Source organism: Sciurus carolinensis, chromosome 2 (genome assembly GCF_902686445.1).
Source record: "Sciurus carolinensis chromosome 2, mSciCar1.2, whole genome shotgun sequence".
Taxonomy (NCBI): Eukaryota; Metazoa; Chordata; class Mammalia; order Rodentia; family Sciuridae; genus Sciurus; species Sciurus carolinensis.
In genome coordinates, this window is record NC_062214.1 from 178611894 (window position 1) to 178637743 (window position 25850).

Sequence of the window (25850 nt, forward strand, 5' to 3'; positions counted from 1 at the left end):
AATCTTCTCAAGAAAAAACTGACTTAAAATAAGGAATAATAAGAAGAAAGGGGTAGAGGTAATATAGCGAATAAGCAACAAACACCCTCTTAGGTTTGCCATCATGATTTCATGACTTTATAATAATTTTACAAACCAGAATCCTCAGCCTCATCCTTGGCACCTCCCTTCCACTCATTTCTACCTTCCCCACAAGACTATCTGACATCAAGGCCTTTCAATTTTATCCATTTAATAGCTTTAAAATCTACCCGCTTCTCTCCAACTCCCTCTTATCCTAATCCAGATGACCGTCACTTCACACACAGAACACAGACAAATCCTCCTAATTGGTATGCCTGCATTGATGCCATTTTCCCTAGTAGGGGCAGATTGATGTTTTCAAAATATTCTGTCAGTCCCTTACACAGCTCTCTGTGTTTTCAGCTCTTTGTATTGCTTTAGCTACATTATCTTCTTTAAATTTCTCAGAGGTACCATCTTCCCTGCTGCCAAACTATTTGTTCTACCTTGAATGACTCCGTCTATTTTCAGATCTTGACTCAACCAGCCTTGCTTCAGAAAGCCTTGGCTGATTAAGACAGGTCCATCTACTACATGCTCCCAATGCCCTCTGTACTTTCCATTACAGCATACACTTCGTTTCATATTTATGGGTCTACTGATAAACTTATTCAATGAACATCTAACTCCCCATATAGATTATAAACTTGATGGAAATATTTTTTACTTATCACTGTCACAAATGAGAGAAGTACTACAGTAAACAAGTAATGTTAAGATGTTGTATGCTCTGGGTTTCATTATATAGTGTATGCCAGCAAATAGCACTTATCAAAACAGAATATGTGCCGGGTGCAGTGACACTTGCCTGTAATCCCAGCAGCTTGGGAGGCTCATGAGTTCAAAAGTCAGCCTCGGCAACTTAGGGAGGCACTTAGCAACTCAGCGAGATCTTGTCTCTAAATAAAATACTAAAATGGGCTGTGGATATGGCTCAGTGGGTTGAGCACCCCTGGGTTCAATCTTCAGTACAAAAACAAAAAAAAAAAAAAGAAACAAAGAAAAAGAATACACTTAAGGAAATTTTTTTTCTACAAAGTGTTTCCTAATGCATCTGGTTCTATTTTAACTTATGCTTATGCGTAAGCTTGAGCCAGCTACAACTATAGATGAGTACCCTAAGACAAACTTTGAGCACCTAATCCTAAAACCACCAATACAAAGACATCAAAACCAGAAACTTCCCCTAGCCCTTTTCTATACACAAGACAACAAAAGAAATAATTGCAGCTCTGCGGAGAACTTTAAAAGAAATATATTTATAAAACTAATACTTCAATGAATATATCAAGTATGGAATGTCTTACTTAATACAAAGTATCTCCTCCTTTAATGATTCAACAATAAGAAAAACACCAAAGGTGAAAAAAAATCAATAGGTTCATCACACAAGGACTAACTCACTAATATTTCAAACTTAGCAAAATAGAAAGTAACTGACTTAGTAGGGCTTTCAAGAGTGAGTCACCTGTACAGGGAAGGAAACAAAACATGTCCAACTCATCTCACTTTTAAATCTTCTATAATCTTTCATAACAAAATTCAAAATAAATATGTGATAATGATTCATGCATTGGAAATAAAGCAGTTTACTTAGTTTAAAAGAAAAAAGTACAAAGCTGCTGATAAGCAAATTCTTAAAATTTAGCATAAAGTTCAAATGTCACTTATATAAAAATGTAAGGAAATGCCACACACAAATTACACAATGGCACAAAGTACCTGAACCATGTCATCAGTCTCCCGAACAAACCGGACACCAGTTCTGGACCTAATTCGTTTAATACCCTGTGAATCATAGTCCTTGAGAGGCGAGGTAGGTGGAAAACGGTGGCTCTCTTTGCAAATGAAAAAAAAAGGAAGGGAATTAAAACACTGCATGAGAATAAACATCTAAATTTTACATTATACATACAAACCAGATGTGGACATACACGTGACCTTAACCTAGACTATTCCCAAGTGCCATGCTGTATCCATAAAGTTCCAAAATACTGACACTAATCTATCTCTTAAAGCAGATAAAATGAACAAGAGAATCAACCCAGGAATAGAACATGCCAAAAGTTCCAAGTTTTTTATACTTTGCAAAGAAGCAACTTTAGTATCTTGTTATACAAAAAGTTTCTAAATAAAAAGCTTTTATGACTCCCTAAAGTATAATTTAATCCTAATAAAACAGTATTTTAAAAATAACAAATTAATCTAACATCTGAATAGAGCATATAAATCAATTAAAACCAAGTAGATAAAAATGATAATATCCCAATTTTAATCATTATTCTGGTGATGGTCAGCAACATAAGTAATGCAAGGCACTGGTGTTCAATCCATCTAAACCACCTCCCTTCACAAAATGAATCTTGGTGCTATGGGAAAGAATAAGTAAGATTACTTACAAGGAAACTAAGTATTTTATAACTTTTAACCTAGGAATTGTTATCTAGTTGCACAACAAGGCTAAAACTCACTTTCTCTCAATGGAAATCACAATCAGATGTTTGAAAACTATTATGCTAGGACAAGATTATTAACCTAGAGAGCATACTACATAGTAAATCTTATTTGTGTCTTTGTTTTGATTCTTTGGTGGTAGACAAATACAAGATTTGTCAGGTAAAGCTCCAGGTGGTCTACAATTTGAGAAAAACAAAACAGAATAACAAACACCCTTTAATAAATTCCTAAATAGGCAGTATAAAATTCTTGAGGACTGCATGTTCTAACACCTTATTCTGCATGACCCTGTGTATGTACTGTATCTCTCCAAAGAGTAACTGCATTCAACATGTACTTCAGAATTATTTTTTAGGTAAAAAAGGATCTTCAAAACATTTTACAAGTTTACCTGTCACAGTGCCACCATCAAGGTCACTTGCACTCAGACTTGTAACAGAAATACTTCTCCCTCCTGAGTTTCTCAACAATCGCTGATTTCGTAGTTGGCCTACTGACTGTTCCAAGTTTTCTTTTAACTAAATTAAAGAATATAATGAAGAGTTAATCTTTTAAGAGTGAATCTTCCAAATACAAACAGCTACAGATCTTAAAAGCTATTTCTGAAATATCTGGATGCACAAAGAAAATCAGTATCAGAGAAATTCTGAACTAAGTTATATTAGGAAATATAAAAACAATAAACAATATTTTAAGAACCAATGCAGACATCTGGTTTTAAATGGTATCTGTCATTACCTGTTCTATCTTTCTATTGCCAGAATGTGGATGAGATATGAACTATTGGGGTTTACTAACAAGCTTGAAGTGTCTAATTGATGTATACTCATAAGAAAAACATAAAAGGCCAACACATCTGAACCAAGAAGAAGGTTTTCTTCCTTCTAAACATGATTTCAGAATCCACAAATTTGTAACAAAGCAGAAACTCAACAGTGGTCATGAAGAAACTGCTACTGAAACAATGCACACTGCCCAACTATATCAGAGCACCACTTCTATGCATTCAAATACTGCAAATTCCAGAAAACTGTGCAGACAGACATGGGACTATCAGCACACACTAAAGACCACTGTTGTTCAAATGTTCTCTTCAGATGATGAGGAAATCAGTCAGCAGTGGACATAAGAAGACATCTTTTTAGACCTAAAGAGCTACAGTAATAAAAGTATGCTAAACATTGAAAATAACAGCCAGGGTTATACACAGCTACAGATCTGAGAAGATGATCTGACTAACACCCAAAGAAATAGAAATAAAGAGTAAAGCTGAGGAAAATTCACAAATCCGGAACTACTGGAAAACTTGAGGTCACAAGCTCATCCAAAGATGAATTAAAAATAATAAAAACTTAGGGCTGGGGATATAGCTCAGTTGGTAGAGTGTTTGCCTTGCAAGCACAAGGCCCTGGGTTCAATCCCCAGTACCACAAAAAAAGAAAAAAAAAAAAAAAAAAAAAAGAAAGAAAAATAATAAAAACTTAAAAATGATTCATGGATCCACAAACAAGTCATCTATAACTCTTAAATTTGGCCAGGATTAAAAGGTACAACACCATTTATGGAGATAATAAGTTGGCCAACCTGGGGAAATTGTGCAGAAAAAAGTAGACATAGTTGAAGGGAGAGGACAGATGAAACAGAATATGAGTCATGAATGAAGTAAATTCTTTTTCATTTTAGTTGTTTGGCTTTAACTCTTCTGGAAAATCAAGGTTAAGACAACCTAGATTAAAAGGAGTAGAGTTAGAATTTCAGGAATCTCTCTCTCATCCCCCTCATTTCTGGAAAAAAAAATTAAAACAAAAGGCTAATATTTTTACATTCCTTTGCCCCCTGCTTCTTTAAGTTGTGATACATGCAAAACCATGCTGGGAACTTCATTATATTTTAAGTGAAACATTTTTCTCAAGTCTCATATGTCTTCTACTCACTTCTGTACTTCTCATCCATTCATTCTTTCTTTCTCCTTTTCAGATATCTTATACTGGACTCACTTTCAATGTGTTAACTCTCTTTCTAACTGTATAGAAGTTGCTATTTAATCCATCCATTGAAGATTAGTAGATTACTTGTACATCTTATTTTTTGTTTCAGGAATTTTTATTTAACTTTCAATTCTTTGCCAAAATTTTCTTTCTTATCTTTTAATTTCTTGAACATATTAATCACAGTTACTTTAAAGTCCCATTACATTGGTATTTGCTATTTCCTATGGTTTTCAGTCACATTTTGTCATGGGAAGTAAATATGGATAAAACTGTAAAGATAATTTAAATCTTTTAAGAATAACATCTTCTAGAAGGAACTTCATTTTGCTTCTAGCACGAAGTCAGAGTAGAGTCACTACCAATGCCAAACCACCTTAATCCAGACAGAAACTGAGTTTATTCAAAATGGGGTTCTATCCCCATGAGGGTTCTTCTAGTTTTAGTTTATTCTCTTATTTTCAATTCACATTTCCACTAGTTATCAGCCTTTGGGGTCTCAGCTAAAAGCTGGAGGGCACCTAACCTCCAGTTCAGGTCGCCTGTCCTTTTGAGTAGATTAACAGTGACATGGGTTGATAAGATTATTTTGGAGCAATTTTCCTGCTGAGTACAATTAAAAAGACAAAGTGGGGGTAAGAATAAAATAATAATAATAATAATAGTAATATGAATCCATCATAACTACAAAGTTGTCTGATCCTAGGCTCTATGCTTCTAAGCACCTCTTCTAGAATCATCCATCACCTTGAAGGAGAAGAGCTCCAAACATAGGACTTTTCCTTCTGGGATTCCTTTTCTTACCAGATCCTGACTGCAAAATTCCTCACTTCCTTGGCAGTTCTCTGCCATCAGAGAACTATTCATAATATTTTCTTTTTACTTTTTTTTTAACCTTTCCGGTTGTTCTTACCAAGAAAATAGATCCAATGTAATCTTATCTACCAATGCCAAGAATAGAACTTGCCAGCATCCCTTTTATGTGGGTTTATTTGCTAATAAATTATAAACTATAAAACTAAAAGCTGATGAATAAAATGAATTTTCACTTACACACACATGCCCTACTATTAAAAAAAAAAGAACACTACAGAATGTACAGAAAAATATCATAGAACAAAATAAAAGGAAACATTACACCAATTTACAGAACTATTTTGCAGATTAGTTCTAGTGTTGGAAAGTAAATTATTTCAGAAACAAGATAAAAATTTAGGAAAACTAATTGGCAATCTAATTTTAAAACTATGAAAAGATCTATATTAAACCACTGGAGATACACAGTCTGATATATAAAGCCCAAAAAAAATGAAATGTAAAGTTAGAGAGGAACAAGACTATTTTAAGGTACTCCTATAAGTCTCAAGGCAAAAACAGGTCCCCCACCTAAAACATAAAACTAAAAATAAAATAAAATTAAAATCCACACTTGAAGTAGTAATGACACTGTACAAAATCTAATTATGACATAAGAAACCATCTGATTAACTACTAAAACACAAAAGCAAAGAAATAAAGGGATAAGATATAAAGGCATAAAAAAAATGTTTTAGACTCTTTAGGGTTATAACTGCTAACTAGATGCAAAGTCAAACCAAACATAAATTCAATTAAAAACAGTAATACTAATAAAATTCAATTTAACATGAATTTTCTATGATAGATAATGCTATTTTGCTTAAACCAAAATCAATTTGCAACCCAAAATTGGTACTGGCTTTAATAATACAGACTCTTTTGAGTCTTATATGAATACTTTTCTACGTAAGAAGCGATGGTTCCTTTGTCCCCCCACTTTTCCCCTTTCTGAAATATTGCAAAATGAGAATCATACAATACACTATGGGATGTTGTCACTTCATCTTGGTATAAAAGTATAATTTACAGATAGATCTATTCTTTTACCTCTGTTCCTTGGATTTTATACTAAAACACATGAAGTGTTACTACTAAGTTGATAATGATATTTAAGGGGGAAAAAGTCATTGGTCACCACTAGATGATACTAGGGAACCTATCATTAGGTTGGAAACTAGTAAATAAATAAAATGTTCCAAAAAAAAAAAAAAAATACTAGAGAAGTTTTTAAATTGTAATTAAAATAAAAAATACCTATTTTTAAATTTTCATTGAGATGGCTGAAACCCATATGATGTCTCTATTAAAAAACAAAAAACTAATTTAAAACAAAACATAAACCAGGCACAATGGTGCACAACTGTAATCTCTGCTACTCAGGAGGCTGAAGCAGGACAATTGCAAATTCAAGGCCAATCTGGTCAACTTATGGAGAACCTGTTTCAAAATAAAACTTTAAAAAGATTGGGTATGAAGCTCAGTGATAGAGCAACCCTGGGTTCAATTCCCAGTAACTAAAATTTTCTTAAAAAGGCAGCAAAATGTAAGCCAATGTTAATGAATTAGGGGGGAAATGATATATAAAACTCAAAAACTCAAAGGATTGACTACATTATAAAACAAATCTGTGACAGGAGGCCATCTGAGCAAGAATGGGGACTCCAAATAAGAGATGACTCAGAAGGTCCAAAGGGAAGCTTGGCAGTGTGCTCCTCAGCTACAGCTCTTTTGCTTCTTCTGTCCACATCTTTCACACTCCATCAGGTAATAACTTTTTCACATACTTTATTTTGAGAGTGAAATAAGACAATATATGTAAAATATTTAGAACAATGCCAGGAGCATATGAGATTTTTTGGTAAATAGTGGTGTTTATTATTATGATTAAACATAATGACTATTTTTTTAAAAAAAAGGAATAAAGAAATGGATGCTTTTAACTAGAGAAGCTATTTAGAAGAGTTTGTCATTCCCAAAAAATGATTTCACTAAATTCCTCTGGCTGCATATCTACAGATTCTTGAAAGGGCAGTTAATATTCCCACTATCAGTCATTTCTTCAGAACTCCACATAGATTTCCTCCATCATATGATTCACATTTCACTTTCCAGCATTATCACTTCTCATTTCTTTGCTGCACTTTCATCTTTGCTGCCAATTTTCTTTTTTTTGACTATTTGTGTAAAATCGAGTTTATCATTGGAAGACAAGGAGGTAACAAACCACACATTTCACTGTTGGTGACCAGTCCTCAACAGACTGCAAAAGAAGTGATCTGTTATTTACATAGTAATGTGGACTGAAGAGAAAGCACCAAATTCTGTAAGCAGTTACTTACAGTTAATATACCATGGTAACTGTTGTTTTAAGACTGGTGTTATTTAACTATAAAATAATGCACTCATGTACATTAAAACCATATAAACAAGGACTGCCTGTATATTCTTAGACCTCAAGTAGTTGCTCCAAGCATTCAATAGAGATTTATAGTCCCATGAAATGGAAGAGTGTGCTAATTCTATCTTATCTGGGACAGAAACTCTGTTTTGTTTTTGTTTTTCCCCCAACTTCGCTGAGGTATATTTAACAAATATCTGGATTTTAAAGTTAAAAAAAAAAATTCTTCCCAAAGAATATAATAGCAAGCTACTTGACAAGTCCCTAGCAAAGATATCAAGAATGCCTAAGAAATCAGTAAAATTTAGATTCAATAAGGCAAGACGGGAAACCACAAAGAACCACATAAATAAACTTCATTCACTGACATCAGTAACTATTTCATTAATAACCAGTGTATCTCACATATTTACATTCTCAACAAAACCATTCTTGACTAATTAGGCTCATTTGAAGAGAAGATAAAAAAATCAACACTAAAAAGTCATCAGGCCAAGCATAGTGGCACATGCTTGTGATCCCAGCAACTTGGAGGTTGAAGCAGGAGGATCTCAGGCTCAAGGCCAGACCCAGCAACTAAGCAAGAACTTGCCTCAAAATAAAAAATATAAAAATAAATCAGTTGGGAATGTAGCTCAGTTATAGCGCACCCCTTGGTTCCATTCCCCATATCACAAAGAAAAGAAAAAAAAAAACTGTCATTAGGAAACACTTTAAAAATGCCTAAAAGAGACCATAACAGCAATATACTAAAAAGTTTCTATTAACATATATTAGCTACCAAATATACTTCTACCCAGATGAAAAAGAGAAACTAAAAAACAGAACAACATTGGTAAAAGCTATATGCTACAATTTAAAGTAGGCTTGAATTTCAGAAACCATTTAGTGATTCTACCTAGTTTTTTCAAATATTTGTTATCACAAAGTGTCTTTTATTTTCATACTAAAAAATACATCCCGTAATGTAACTTAGGCTATACAAAAAGCCATGAAAATTTGGTCATGTATAGATAATGGCATTCACTTAGCTTCATAGCCAAGGATGAACTGGAAAGCCTAAATAGTTTTGACCATTCAGTTTTGTATTCATCTACCAATACAGAGGCAGTATTCTGCAAACATTTACAATGTATAAAGCACTGGTGACCAGGGAGACAGTTTGTGTTCTAATTTTAGATCTATAATGTTGACATAAAAATGTAAGCAGAACATTTGTAATTGTTAGGGATAAACAGCAAAATCCAGAGCAAAACTGGAGGTGGAAGAGAGGTCATCTTAAGAATTTTGACAAGAATAATAATGTCATCATTGGGTACTTTGATTATTAAATGTTTTGTACTTGGCTTTCCCTCACTGCCTATTTCTTCAGAACATCAAGATCAATCTGGTAACAGACTGCAAAATAGATTGGCTGTAGTAACTAGTTAATTTTACCAATGCTATTTTCATTCCTTACCACAGTTATCTTTTAGTTAAGAGAAAAAGGAGGTAGAGAAAAACTTATATAAAACCAAAAGAGTGTAATGTACCTTTCTGGTCCTTCCATGCTAAAATGTATTTTTAAAATACTGCCAACCTAGATGCCCTTCAACAGATGAAAGGATAAAGAAACTGGGGTGTATATATATATATATATATATATATATATATACATACAATGGAATATTATTCAGCCATAAAGAATAATAATATTATGGCATTTGCAGAGAAATGGATGGAATTGGAGAATATCATGCTAAGTGAAATAAGCCAATCCCAAAAAAACAAAGGCCGAAAGTTTTCCCTAATAAGTAAATGATGATATATAATGGGGGTGAGGGGGTGGGGGTGAGAGAAGAATGGAGGAACTTTAAATTATGTAGAGGAAAATGAAAGGGAGGGCAGTATAAAAAATGGTGGACTAAGACAGACATCATTACCCTATGTACAAGTATGATTACACAAATGGCATGAGTCTACATCATGCACAACCATAGAAACTAAAAGATGTACCCCATTTGTGTACAATGAATCAAAATGCAGACTGTGAAAATAAAAAAAATAAAAAATATTGCTATTGTATTTTTTTATTTACCAAAAGATCACTAGTCCCAATTGTACCTAGCCTCTGTACATACACCAGTTTACAGAAATATAAGCCCATAATATTTTTCCTAAAATTCAGAAACTTCTTTTCAAATAATACACTATTTTAAGTACTTTATTTTAAAATGAAATCCCATATATTCAAAGCTCTACATGTCACTCACTCTAAATATAATTTTTAAAGAAATTTTATTAATTTACATAAGATTTAAATGTCAATAAGTGATCATACATGGAAAGTGGAAGGAGTCCTTAGTAACAGTATATTATTGTATTTTAGGAGGATAAATAATAAACTGTACTCAAATCATAGAGGTGGGAAGTATTATTAGGTATGCTAATTTAGCATATAGTTTGAAGTCAAAATAATTACCTTTCACATGTTGCAACACATGCTATTCACAGATATAGGGATACACACATGAACTGAAATCAGGTCCAATGAGTTCAAGGAAAGGAAAGTAACATTATTAAGTACTTATAAAAGTAACAAGGATCTCAAATTAAAAACTAGCATATGCTTGATCAGACAATTAAAGAAATTACAAGATAAATGCTTAGCAGGTAGCCAAAACAGTATGAGCCCTTAAGTAAATGTAGTTATAATGAATCATAATATATATGATTATATTCATTTTTTGAATGAAGAAACTCAGTCTCAGAAAGGTTTAGTAACTTGCCCAGAATCACTGAGGTAGTTTCTAGAGGAAAGATCAGGATTCAATTTCAATTCTCACTCCAAAGACTACATTTTTTTTTTTCCCATTAGCCTCAAGGCAAAATTTGTAAAAATTACTTTTCTGTCCAGTAGATTCATGATAGACTTGGGAATGAAATTTTAAACAAGCAAAGTTAAGAACATAATTCTAAAAATCTGAAGTATGTTTATAAAAGGAAATTTTTTTAAAGAATTTGTTTGGTTAGAATTTCTTAGCCATAGACTCTTATTACTTAATATTAAAGTTATTGAAAGATTGTCAACAGTTATTATCTTCAGACAGTTAGTGAATTAGTAAAGCTCAGCCAAAGAAACAGTAGATAACTCAACTTCACAATATGATTAAATGGCTAGTATCTGTGTCACTAAGTACATCTGACAAATGAAGCCCATTAAATAAGAGGAAAAGCCTGAACTTTATTATTTAATATCCAACATTCTTACAAAGTTCACATACCAGATGGTGACATTCTCTAACTCCAAAGTGAAATTTTAATCAGAGTACTTAATTAGGGGAAAAAAATCACCTATTAATCCAAGTCCCTAAACTCTAATTTGATATTATTTTTTTAGTAAATCTGTACCTTAAAAATGAACTTAATTAATTTGCTGCTTTGAATCAAGAGGACTATATTTTTCTTTTACACCCAACATTAACTACTTTAACCTCATCAACTTTAGCACAAATTTCTACCACAGAAGATATTAACTTTTTATGTTGAATATTCTTTCTTCAGGGCATTCCATTTTTATAGCATTAGCACAAGGATTTACCCTGTTCTCTCGAATGAATAGGAACATCAAGTACTAGAAGTATTCTGAGCACTAAGCAAATCGATTGCACAGTTCTAGCAGTAGTTGAAAACTAAGAAGCATAATTAATTCCAAATCTTCACAGTAAGTTTTAAAATAAAACCACCTTCATAAATCCTCTTTGGCCCAAAGGTTCTCAGACCTCCAACAAATTCACAGCAAAGAAAAAATTCAGTTTGACATACACAGATACTCTATTGTTTGGGGCAAATATAATGGGGACAGGGCAGAAGGGAAAAATGGAGGAACTTTGGATTGTGTAGAGGGAAATGGGGGAGGGGAGAGGGCAGGAGGAAAGAAAGATGGTGGAACAAGACAAACAACATTACCCTATGTACATGTATGATTACACGAATGGTGTGACTCTTCATTGTGTACCAACAAAGAAATGAAAAGTTGTACTCCATTTGTGTACAATGAATCAAAATGCATTCTGCTGTCACATACAACTAAATAGAACAAACAATAAAAAAAATTTGGGGATGACACTTCCTTAAGGTAATGAAGTTCTTGATGACAAAAGACCCTAAGTCACAATATCCATTCATTGGTTCATTGACTGGAACTGTTACATGAAAGTTTAGTGAAAAATCAATGCTTGCTCTTTCTCTAGGAGGAAGTGGAAAATCTGCTGGTATAGATAACACACACAATCTACCTCATTGCTTCAAGTTGCAACTAGACATGCCACCTGTAACAACACCTCAAAGTCAATGTTAGCTCAGCACCTGACTTATTCCCGATTCTTTATTTATACTTCCCCAGTCTAAATTTCATTGTATCAGCTATAATAATAATGACTTATGAAACAAGGGTCTTCTGTTTTGTATTAAGGTAATCTCCAATATCTAGTTTCTCAATGTGTAATTATATAACCCTTCAAACTTTGAACCTAAAGCCCCAACTTTTAGAAATATGAAGCATGAAGATGTGAGTAACCGTGACTTGATGAAGTAAATGAATACTGATGCTAGGTTCTGAAACAAACTCCTATCTTTGCTACACTTAAACTTAGGAGACCATAGGCAAGTTAGTGACCATTCAGTGACCCAGTTTTCTTATCTTGAAAATGAGAATATTAATAATATCTCTTACAGCCTTGCTAACAGAACTAATAGTTAACATAAAAAAAGTGTATGGGACCCACTATTTGGAAGACTACATTGTTCTCAAAGGACACTTACTTTCACTATTCCCAAAGTGAATAAAATATCACTATTCAGATATTCCCAAAGAGATTGTGAAAAGTTAGGTATTCTAGCACAGTTCAACTCCTCACAGAAGAACCTTCACATATTATAAGCAAAGAATTAAACTTAGGGTTGGAGGTTATAAAGATTCAAGGAAACGATAATGAAATCATAAATATTTTAAGGAAAAATAGTCCAAAATTGGCCTAACATGATCATGGCAATTAGGCTTTACAAGACCAAAAGGAATAGTCCTTACAGTTACCTTGATGGAAGATCATCTCAGGAAGAAAACATTGCACAAAATATTGATATTTCCAAACTCTTTCCCTCACACATTGGTAAACTGTGCTCACAAAGTTAAACCCTAAGAAAATTAATATTTAAACACATATATATCACTATCTCTACTTCCTGAGGTTTAGCAATAAAATCATTTGCAAATTCTAGGTTAATAATAAAAGTTCCTATCTTCCCCAGGGCAAAAGAGTTGATTTCATTTTCTAGGAAATCTTTTTATATTTTAAAAGAGAAACACTAATTTCAAGGAGGCAATGGACATTTAGTGTGGTGAAGTTTTTTGAATGATTGAGCACTGGCTAAAAGAAATGGATTAATCTATTACAGGGTATTTAAAAAAAAAAAAAAAAAAAAAAAAAACACGTTCCACAGTAAGAGGATTTGTATGAGTTGCAGCACAGTCCTTCTCCATGGTCATTCCCTAAAGAGAATACACATTGATTTAAAAAAAGAAAGGAAGGAAGAAAGATGGACAATCATACCAGGTACTTTAAGACTGAAGACTATAAAGACTCACATAAATCACATGATAGTTGACACATGACATATCACCATTTTTAGGCATGATATATTTCATAATAATAAATATTATAATGTTGTGAAAGCAGTTTTCATGAGAGGCCCATCAGAATCACGTGTAAGAAATACTCTTTCTCAGTTGTATGTCTCCCCATAGGTTATGGCAGGTGTTTCCCCTTCCTTGAAAGTAACTTCTAAGTAGCAAGATGAAAATCATTGCTACATTGAGTGAATACAATATAAAGCAAACACAGTCCTTGGATATGCTGGAAGGAAAAATCATTGAGAATCAACTGTTTTAACAGAACAAGAATTTGGAGAAACTAAGGAGGAAAAACAAGACCAGACTAAGAAATAGCCTGAAGTAAAAACAAAGACTCTGGCTCTCCTGAGTCTTATTTTTTGTATGAGTAGCTTTGCAGTCTATGTACTTACAACTCAGACAGAAATAAATACCTGCTGAGATTACTTCCCATGAATAGAATCACTCCCCAGAGAGTTCAACATTAGTCAACTCTAGGTCTACCAGAGACTTAAAGTCACAGGAGAACACATTTTGTGCTTTAAATGCTTATCTGTATAGAAATGTATCTAATTCATAATTTCAATTACCAATTGCACAATTAAAAAGAAATTTTCTATCATAAGTAAGACTCTACTCAACTTGAGAAAGGATTGTCCCTTACTAGTTAACAATGTTTTCAATTTTTCACAAATAAATAAAAAGGCAAAGATTATTAATAAGGTAATTAACCTAAATCAGTTGATGAGCTACCTGAATATATAAAGTCTATAGCTCCATGCTTCAACTACATCCTAAATCATAAAAAATTCTGTAGGTACAAAAATTTCCAAGTCTATTTTTTTGTTTTTGAGCTTTTGCAGTACTGGGTATTAAGCCTAGGGCCTTGTGCATAGTAGGCAAGCCCAAGTTTATTTTCTAAATGAAAGTAGTAGACACCTTTATCAGAAAAATATGTTTCCTTTTGTATGAGCAATTAGTTCCAATTATAAGCAAATAAGGATGACTATACTTCTGTAAGAGAAAAACAAGTCAATTATAACTTGAGAGTTATAACAATTCAGTATAGCACAGATACATAAAAAATAATCATTATAATATATTAATCTTCTTATTACCATACTTATTAGGGTTCACTCATTATAAACAAGAAGAGATAAATTTAATTAGTTTTGCAAGAGTATACCGAAGGTGAGTAAGCAAATTCCAAAAGAAGAAAAACAGAATTAACAAAATGTATGTTAATATTAAATTTTCTTTTTCACTCAATTCCAAAATTCTGGAGTATCTTTCCTTCTTACGTCCCCATATAAGTAAGTATAAACTGGACACATCTTTGAAAGGGCACTTTGGAAACATCCAACAAACTTTCAAATGCACATATCCTTTAACCTAGCAATTTTATTTCCAAGTAGCCTACAGGATTACACAAAAATGTGTGTGAAATAATGGTCATTACTACACTGTTTATAACAAAAGAAAAAACTGGATACATCCATACTTTGGAATATTATGTAACTGTGCAGACAAAGGAGGTAAAACTACATAAAATTATAGGAACAGTGATAGAGTATAACTTAATGAAAAAACCTGCATAACATTATATTTTATGCTATTCTAATTTTTAAAGCGATCATACGCATGCTTGGAACATGCACATAAAAATGTTCTGAAAGATACATAAGAAACTACCAAAATTGTTACCTCTTTGGAGTGGGACTGGAAGAGACTTTGTGTTTTATTTTTTAAAACAATGAGCATGCGTTACTTTGAAATTAGTCATCCTTAAAAATCTGTATCTCCACATGAGTAATATCTGTGCCCCAAGTTTAGCAACATTCTATTCATGTCCCAAATTCTCCCCTCTCTGACCTAAAGCTTTCAAATTCAATAGAATCTAATCTATATAAGCTAGATGGCAATCTGATAAAATAACCTATATTTAAACTATAAAATAGTAAAACAGCTTAAAAATTCAAGCTATTCACATAGGTTATCTCCTTTAGCTTACATCCCCACTCTCCAAAAACTATTCCCAAGAAGGTAAGTAAGCAAAAATGAAAACATGTAAACATTCTCACCTGTTCTATAGCACCCGCCTGTCCACTACCATATTCTCGATATCGCCCAAGCATCTGGTCCACTTGTTGCAGATTCCTACTGGTGTCCTTGAGAAAGAAAATAGACCCTATTAATTGTTTCAAACACTGTTTTTCCTAATCGATCTGAATAGTATGTCAAACAACAAAGTCAACAGTTAGTAAAGGTATAATTTATTTCACAGTTAAGTCAGCTATCAGTATACTTACTTCATAAATACCAAATAAATCTTAATTAACTCCATTGAGAGAAAAAACTCAAATCCATCTTCAATTTGTGTATGTGAAATCTAAAGTATATAATTTCAACCCTTATCCAACAGTCCTAAGTTGGCAACAAAATCCCGAATTGAAAAGAATCCTAATTATCAAATTTGTGCACCACTAATTCACCTCCTTTTCACACAAAAGGGATTGTGAAAGAACAATTGTAACAGACTATGTACAAGAGATGTAAATCATTAGGATCGATGTTATTTAAATTATTACTTCACCTCAGAACCTGATAAGGAGAAAAGAAAAAATATTCTTTAATTTTAGCTATTAACAATAAATGTCATTCTAATCATAAGAAAAACATGGTTTCTACCTAAATATGATAGATTTTCCCTAAGACATTAATGGAGGCATCTCTTTCAAAAATACCTACTTGACTAATGTGTCTTTTTGGTGGAAAAGGACAAATTCATGCCCTAAACTTCCATTATTATGTCAGTTTAAATAAGTTTAAAAAGAACAAGCCTTCTTACTTTAAATTAAATTGTAGCTTCTCTAACTAATTTCCAGAGAAATTACTCTCTTCTTATTTAAGCATACTGACCCAAAACAAAGCCAAAATCCATGTTTATCCATGCTAAGGCAAAAAAATCTATTTCTAAGTTTTCTTTTTCTTAGCATGCCTATGCTACCCTTCCCTCGCCCTTTTCCCAAGCTTTTTATATGGAAAGAAAGCTCCCTGCCTCACTCAAACTTTCAATCACTGTCTGAAGTCAGTCTCTAGATCAAAATGGTATATCTACATATATCCATAAAGCCTCCTTCCGCAAACCCTCTCTCTAAGGCACATGTGCACAAGAAGATCACCTATAAGGCCAGGCATGGTAGTACATGTCCGTGTAATCCCAGCAGCTCAGGAAGCGCAGCAGGAGGATCACAAGTTTTGAGACCAGCCTCAGCAATTTAGTGAGGCCCTAAACAACTTAGCAAGACCCTGTCTCAAAATAAAAAATAAAAAGGGCTGAGGATGTGGCTCAGTGGTTAAGTACCCCTGTAAGAAAACAAGTTTTGTTTTTCTAAGACTTCAGCTTTGCAGTAATTTGTTACAGCGGAAAGAAAATCAATACACTGACTAAAACTACTATTCAGCTCAAACTATTTAAAGTCTATGAAATACAACCACTACTAAACTAACCTGTAAAGTACTTGTTATAGTGTTGACCTTCTCAGTGACTGTAGGCTGACTGCGGGTATCCCTACGAGCTGACCTGGTAGCCCACTGACTCAATCGGTCATGAAAGCGGAAGTGTTCCGAATCACTGGATGATTCTGCCATGGATGTACACAAATGCTAAAAAATAAATTCAAGTCAAGGTCAAATAGTAAAAAGCAGGGAAATGAGATTAATGTAATGATTCACTTTTTAATATTTTTAGGTTACTACATTAGTCCTTTGGCATATTATAATTTCTATACAAATAGCTTGAAAATATAAGTCACTTCCCCATATAATTGTCCCTCCTTTGCTTTCTGTGCTTTAAGAGAACAATGACTCAAATGTGATTTTAATAATGTTTACCACTCCAAATAATAATTCCTTATATTTGTGCAGTGCTTCCAAATTTTAAAAGTCATTTTCTGACTTGATTTACCAATAACTATGAAGTACACAGCTATTCTCTGAAATTAGGACTTGCAATTATCTTAATATTAATGGCTGAAGTTTGTATATAGCTTACTATGAGAACATATGTCTCTTTAAACATAAAAGTACAGATACACAGCATGTCCTACAATAAAAAAATTCCATTCGGTATACTACAAAAACAGTACACTTTAATTTGAAATACAGAATAAACGATGTAAAAGAGATACAAATTTTATAATAAGGAATATATAAGATAACTCAATCTTTATTTTAACATTAATTGTTATATCTTCCTAATATCTATATGGTCATTTTTTTCTGGCTTACTAAATACGGTATGAGAAAACTTTTCTTTAATGACAGAATATTCCGGACTTTTTAGAACTTTATTCTGAATGGATCTTGGAAGTACATGACCATGTATCTAAAGAGAAGATAAGAAAGACATGCTAAATATGTATAGATCCTAGAACATTTAATGAAAGCAATATGTTTTTAAGATATTACATCAAATAAAACTATATAAGCAAACAAGCAAGGACTCTTGCTATGAGTTTAGGTTTTTCAAAATCTAATCAGAATCAATGGAATACACAACTGCTTTGCACTAGTTAACACAGGGTTAGAGAACATGCAATCAAAAATCCATGCTTCTCTGCCCAGGTCTCTCAACTTCCTTCTGCAACTATCTCACCTCTGGTTCTTGTTTCCCTCCTATGTATAAATACAAAGGCCCAGTGCTCATGATGCTGCTCCCTTCCACACCACGAAAATAAAAAATTTTTTTAAAAATTAAAAAAAAACCTAAGACTGAAGTTTGGCTTTGCTTTTGCCAGTTTACAGTAAAATTTAATAGAAAAAAAAACTTAAACTAAAGTTTGCCCTTAAAATGTAGGAAATCACTTCTGAGCATATCTCATGAATCTCTGCCATGTAATCTTATTCTAAGTCCTTTCCAACATTTTCCATTAGTGAAAGCAGAAGGAACCAACATTTCTGAGCACCTGCCATTATGCAGGGCTATGATGATGCCTATATAGACAAGCCAATTTCATTCTCATAACAACTTTATAAACACTATTAGTCCCTAATTTATAGAGGATGCTGAGGCCAAGAGATATTGAGTAACATGTCTGACTTCATACAATGATATGTAGCAGACCCAAGATGCAGACCCAGGATTCAGCCAGCCTTCTCTATCTTCAATGCTATGTTCATTCTACTGCATTCTGTCATACACTAAGAGTGAACAATCTCAATGGTTAATGAAAACTGATAAAGACAATAACAGGTCACAGTTTATAAGCCTCTCTGGTCTCCTCAGCTCCCTCTTATTTCTTATCAGCATAAGAAAATAAAGAAGGAAACATCAAATAGCAATATGAAATCTTAACTAGATACCAGGAAGAAAACTAAACGGCCTATCTATGCTATATTCAACAAAGAGGACTAAAAACAAATCAAACCATTGGCCTCAGAGCAAGGGATTTGTTTCCTGATTCTATCTCTTATCTCAGAGAAAAGAATAATTATGCCTGTGATCAATCAAAATTATAAAATTCATAGCATAATAGTTTTCATTTTAACAAGTCATAATTTGGAAAACTGAAGAACTCATCAAGCAGAATAGAAAGGTGATAATAAAAACAATGTGTTTATTATAATGGTTGTTGGTTAAGAACAAGCAACAAAACAAACATCCTTGTGGACACCTGATTTTTCTAAGATCATCAAATTTGAATAATAATCATTTATCTGCAGAAAACTTTGCTGGATATAAATGGTCTATCAGAATCTTCCAATGAGTAGACAATTTTGAGTTTCAACTTGAATAAAAATAGTTAGAAGTGAAATTGTTATGGTTCTTTTTAATATGAAAAAATGTTAAAACACATCACCACCTAGAACTAATTAACACTAATGATAAATATCATTCTGACATGCATGCTTCTAATTTTTTAAATAAAACGTTTACAACATTATAAATAAAGTCTCAGCACACTCCTACACATACTCACTACTCTTTCTGTCCCACCTCCCCAAGGAAAACCACTAATATAATCTCATGTACACTCCTCATGCCACATTTTATATTTTTACCACAGGCATAGATACCTCAAAGTCTTTATGATGGAACCCATATTATAATCAATTGATGACTATTAACAAGTAAATTAACAAGTACCTAAAATTAATTCTAAAACAGAAAATCTTAAAAGTATCAAATAAAATTAAGAGTATTTATTGTCTCCAAATGTCACATAGGTCAGGGAAACAAGTTCTCTCACTTACCCTAATAGGATTACATACTTTTAACAAGATAGAATCACACTTTTCAGCATGAGTTTCCCTAGTAAATACACACAAAGTCTTCCGCTATTAACTTCAATCACTTTGAGCCATAAAAGATGTTCAAACTTCTGCATCTGATGGAACTCCTGCAGAGATATCAAGAATTAAGGTGAGATAACCTAAGAAATTTACATGGCTTTTTTAAAGCAAGCATGTAAGGATTTCAATTAAATAAGTTTCATGAAGGTTAAACTAAGGAAAATTAAAGAATATATTGCAATAAAAACAGATTTCTTTCATGGTTGACAAAAATTTGGTACTTTCTTCAACTATTATTGATACAATGCAAAAGTTCAAACACACTCCATAGCTACCTCAAGTGGACAGAGGGGTACCTCAGTTCCATAATGCAAAAAGCAGCATTGTGAATTATATCCCTACCAAAAGATGCCAATTCATCATCAGCCAACAACATGACTATTGATAGGTATTGTACATGGTGTTGATGGCGAGAGAAAAATAAATGAGAATTGAGGGGCCACTGAGGTTGTCCAGGGGTTCACCCAAATGATCAAAACCTATGTAGAAGTATGGAGGGCCATGAAAACAATTTCTGAGAATCCCTTAATATAACTAACTCAAAAAGAAAAGCACAAAGCAGTATTGTTTATACATGCTTCATTCATCATTAACAATGTATTATTTATACAACAAATAAAAATATGGCACATTCTAATATCATAGGCAATAAAGACAGCTGACCTCATGAAACGTACTACCCAGTAAAACTATATCTAATGTATTAGATTCATTCCATTTTCTCATTCATTGACAAAAGCATAGTAAGAGTGGTCACATCAGAAAACAAGTGTAACTATGAAAAAACATTGAACCTAATAAGAAATGTAAATTAAACAATAACATCACTTGCTGACCTATTATTTTCTTTTAAATAATACTATCTATGAATAGTGAGGTTGCAGGGGAAAGAACACTCTTATACTTGTCTAAGAATGTCTCAATTGATATGATACCTGGATATCAGCAGGCAACTACCTGTCAAGATAATTACCATTGACCTAGTAATAACAGGGACTGTAGCTCAGTGGTAGAGCACTTGCCTTGCACCAATGTGAGGCACTGGGTTCAATCCTCAGCATCACATAAAAATAAATCAATAAAAATACTGTGTCCATCTACAACTAAAATTTTTTTTAAATCACCTGGAATACATACAAAATTTATATATAAGGATATTTACTCTGAAGTTGTAATAAAAGGAAAATACCAAATCTCAAAGTACAAGAGAATGATTAAAAATACAGAGCATCATACATTTTAAGAATAAAAGGACCTTAAAAATCCTGTTTCTACAAAACATTTCATGGCAAAGCAAGGGATAAAAGTATGAATTTCAGTTTTGTAACAAACACTATATGTCACCTGTATGTACCTATTAATTACCCATATGTAAATTTAAAGGCACAGGAAAGAATAGGGATAAAGGAGAGGAAAATATACCAAAAGTATATTAACCATCCAGTGTTTATAACTAATTTCTATTGTTTTAAAAATTCCTGTCTTTCATGAATTTATATTATTATATAATCAGAAGGAAAAATATGTATATTTAAAAGAAAGAAAAACAAGTGTAAAGAAGATCACCTTCAAAGACAGCAGATTAATAGGCTAACAGCAGATTAACAAACTAGCAACACAAATAATGAGTTAAAATTAAAGTTCTATATTCAGAACTCCCCTTTCCTTGGTACATATTTCATTTTTCTCTCTGGCAACTTCTTGACCTTATGTTCTAGTCTTCTAACATTTATGGAGGTAGGGCCATGACACTAGTTGCCACCAACGGATCTGACAAAATGGGATCACAATACCAGTCTCTACTATTCACACAAAAGGGCACTGGCTGGTCACAGGAACCATTTATCATGAGTTTATGAGCTAGAAGAATTTTTTCAAGTTGTGTACTATTTTCTCTTTGTAGTTATGCTAAAGGACGTTACTAGATTAAAAAGGTGACTCAAAGAAATATTCTAAAGGCCAGAATGTACTCAAAAATTGAAGGGCTAAGAAAATACATTAATACATACTAATATTGCTTATGCAATCAAAATTTATTTTGAAAATCAAATTTTAAATGGTTCATAAGTAACATATAATCAATATCAATATTGCAGTTTGAAGCCCAAAGAATTAAGTAGAAAAGAATCTATGTATACTGAAGGAAAATTTTCCATCATTATTTTTAAAAATTTAAAAGAGGTGCAAATTGCATGAGAAATCCTTTCTCATTATAATAAGAAATTTCAACATGTCACATTATGATTTAAAAGAAAGAATTATTTAATATGAAGAATGATCGTACTCTTGAAGAAATTTTTAACTGAATTACCTAAATTCTGGTTTCAGGTGAAAAAAGTCTGTCCTTCAATTAAAGAAAGCAGTAATTGCTCATCTACAGTTTACTATCACCTATTGATACAACAAAACTTTTCACTGACAAGAAAAAAAACATTTATGCTACCTCCTTTTCATACCTGGGTATCGTCCAAGACTTTAGAGAAGAGGGGACTAAGATGGGTGACGTAGGGTGAAAGTTTCTAAAATCTTAGAGAAAGCTTAGGGTCTGGAGAGCAGATGGTACAATTCTTAGAAGAGTTATTTAGTTGCTCCCCACACATCAATATTTAAAGATATAAAAATTGTTTCTTCTGCCTTAATGAAGTTTATAAAGACATATGACCACCAAAGCAAGTAACAAATCCCTATCAATTCACTCCCACTGAGGATCTAAAACAAATGTCCATATGCAAACCTGAACACAGTGACCAGAGAGAGTAAAATCATATCCAACCTTCTAATAAGAGAACTGGCAGAGAGCCTTTATAAACTCAAGTCCACCTCTTTTGTTATTTGACCTAAAGAGCCATCAGACTGTCTTCATCATGATGATGCACATTTGTATGTATGAGAGCTGTAATTTATTGATTCTCCAATCTCTTTCTCTCAGAGTCAGTTTAAAACAATTAGGATTTGCAAGCTGTTCCATAAAAGATAAGCACCCAACATCAGGGATGATATTTCACAAAGACAGACTACTGCATGTTAAGTAGGTGATTGCTTCTATAGCCTCCAAGGGCCCCAGCAATCCCTATCCAAGGCAACTGTCCTCAAAGAAGATGTTCAAGGTAATGATGGTGATATTTAGAAGGGAAATGGGAACTGTATTTTAAGCTTAATCATAAACCAAATTCAAATTTTAGAATGCATTTCTCAATGATTCTATAGCTACAGAACCTGAGAGTTCTGCTTCACCCTTCAAGTAAAAAAGTCAACAAGTCAACCAACATTATCATGTACAATTATAAGTTGTGCCTGTCTGTATATCAATGGTCTTCTGTAACTTCATCTTCTCAAATCCTTTTGAAAAATTCATATAAAATCAAAATCAACTGTCCAGTCATGAGCCTTTTCTCTAATAAGCTAGTAAATAATATATTCCATAGAAAACAAAATCAAATAGATACAACAGATTCACTCATTCCTAATTTACTGAACTATTACTACTTTAAGAATTATAGATCAAAGTAAATAAGTCACATCCTTAACAGGAGAAAGTATGAGAATTATTTCATATGGTGAGCTAAGAAATAAGACAAATTCCACAAGAGTCAGGTCAGGATCCTTCCACCCATCTTGAAAGATGAGTAGAAGTTTGATAGATGATTAAGTTCAGGAAATAGGGTCTAGTTAAAGACAATCTAAGAGAAACTAGAGAAGATCCAAATAAGTAGAGTTTTTTTACCTTCCCGACAAGCTGTGCTGCCTTCATGTAGCTCGATAAGTATGGATAGGCTTTTAAAGGGGAAAATCCCTAAAGAATTCCAACATACAAAAGTCAGACAGAAGGAGCTAGCAAGTGAGACTCAACCATGAGAACTAAGTAGGAAATCAGGTGAAATAGCATAACAAAAATTATGGAAAGGAGGGTTTGAAGAAAGTGAGAAAAGAACTAGTAAAAATTTTGCCAGCTAATTTAGTGTCTCTCAACTCCAAATGTACTCTCCATTGCCTGCTCTTTGTAAAACAGAAACTTTAAACACTTCTCCTTTGTAGCTGGTATAACATTAAGTTTTGTCATAGAGGATACTAGAAGGACATTGCAGAAGGAAGGAGTTTCTCATCCTGGCTCCAATGTTTTCCATTTGCTACATTTCCATTTTAGCATCCTGCTGAATACTACACTCAATGGTAGTATTCAATCCCCATCAAGTTTTGATAGCACCACCCCGCTACTCGGATGCTCAGTGAATCTCAACAAGTACTTTTGCAGTTAATCCCCTAACTTCAGTCTACAGCCACCCTAGAGATGTGTTTCCTGACATCAGTCCTGGTTGCAGCTCCCTGCCCTCCAGGGAACAGTGCTCACTACGTGCCCAGCTCTGGTCTAAGATTTCCAGCAAGTCTTGCCACCATCAAAGAGGCTGCAGTCACACCTTCTCCAGCAAGTTCTGAATCCCAGCCTCCAGGAGGGCCTCCTTCCAAGTTTATACCTGCCTTGAGTTCATTCCCTCAACCTGAGAATCTGAGTTCTCTCTATTCCTTTAGAGACAAACCCATTACAAATAGTCTCTGTCACAACTATTCAACTCTGCAACTGTGGCATAAAAGCACAGGTTTGGTTTATAGTGGGCTGAATTTGGCCCATGGGAAATAGCTTTCCAATCCCTACTTTATGTTAAACTTTTCCTGTTCTCATATCTATGGGGTGTCTGTCTCCCCAGCTTAGAGGAAAAATGATTAAATTTTGATACACTAATAAAACTAGAAAGGACTAGAAAGCAGCCTTTGGAATTGCTAAAGAACATATCAAAAGCATTCTCAGTAAAGCAGTATGAGGAAGGTGCCTGGTTGTACAGCAAACAGGAGGGAAAGGAGCAGCAGTAATATGTACAAATCACTCTTTGAAGAAGTCTGCATATGTGAAAACAGAAGAGAATGAATGAGCAGCCAGAAAGAAATATTTACTCATGGGATATAAGCCTCTGGTTGGAAAATATTGGGGATTCTAATGCAAGACAGGTTTAAGATACAAGAAAAAAGATGGCAGATTTCAGACAAGAACTACTACTAATTGGGTTCAAGCAAGCAAGCACTTACTGTCTAGAGTCTGTGTGTGCAACACCATCTGAAGATTTTCCTGCAAACACTGTGATGTATTACCCCCACCCTCTGGAGTCGAGCCTCCTGCCTTAACATGTTACACAAATAATGGCCTTCACTCTAAAACTATTCAAACTGCAGTACCAGATGATCCAGCATTTGAGGTTTAGCCAATTATAAGGGTCAGGGAGAAAATGATGTTCTTGCCCAAGAACTCAAAGATAAAATTTTAATAAGCATACTTTAAAAGTAAAGGTCAATATGAAAGTTTTTTTTAAACATTGATAAAGCTGAACATAACTATATTTTACAATAGGAACACATAGTTAGAAATCAGAATATCAGAGGTATAAATATAGAGCCACCACTTAGTGAGCACCTATGTGTGACAAGTACTTTGCAAATAGGAAAGTGCCTCAGTAAAGGTTATCTTATCCTCAGGTCAACCTTGCAAGGCAGGATTTGTAACCTCTCTGAGGGCAGAGATTCATCTCTCTCTTACCTGCCTCTGAACATCTGACATATTCAATATTCATTTCTCAAGTGAATAAAGTATTATCTTTTTTGTAAATGAAGAAACAGAGGGTCACAGTGGTTAAACAGCTACAAGAGACTAGATTCAAACCATAATCCTGTAGATGCTTTTTAAATAAATAGGATACCTCACAATTTGAAACATACAACATATAAATCAAGTCAAATTTTTTAACTCCCTCTTTTGTAAAATCACGAGAATACAAATGGTACAATACTACCGCTTGCACTTATAGAAAGGTGTAATAATGTTCAACTTTATTAAAACAATTGCTATATATATGTAGTTTTCTATGAACTCATCTCTGTATTATCTACTTTCTGTGTACTCTCTCATTTAATCCTTATAACATTATGATCATCATTTAACAGAAAACTAAAACACACAGAAATAAAGTAACTTAGTAACTGGCAGATCCAGAATTCAAATCCAAAGAGTCTTATCTCCAAAGCCCAATCTTTTAAT

At 33.3% G+C, this 25850-nt stretch overlaps 1 protein-coding gene and 1 non-coding gene across 8 annotated transcripts in view; one reads left to right on the top strand and one right to left on the bottom strand.

Annotated features, from left to right (window-relative positions):
- Cep128 (centrosomal protein 128) overlaps positions 1–25850 on the bottom strand; it is a 418908-nt gene that overhangs the window by 375480 nt on the left and 17578 nt on the right. For 5 of the 7 annotated variants that reach the window (XM_047541498.1, XM_047541496.1, XM_047541497.1 and 2 more), the window contains 5 exons: positions 19670–19815; positions 16925–17080; positions 15496–15582; positions 2912–3038; positions 1786–1901 (listed from right to left, as the gene is read on the bottom strand). In XM_047541498.1, the coding sequence (XP_047397454.1) occupies positions 1786–1901; positions 2912–3038; positions 15496–15582; positions 16925–17065 (471 nt within the window). In that variant the 5' untranslated portion in view covers positions 17066–17080; positions 19670–19815. The remainder of the gene's footprint in view (positions 1–1785; positions 1902–2911; positions 3039–15495; positions 15583–16924; positions 17081–19669; positions 19816–25850) is intronic. The other 2 variants (XM_047541492.1, XM_047541495.1) reach the window with 2 other exon arrangements.
- On the top strand, positions 3880–3953 carry Trnaa-ugc (transfer RNA alanine (anticodon UGC)). Its single transcript has one exon. It is a non-coding gene; the product is annotated as a tRNA-Ala (tRNA).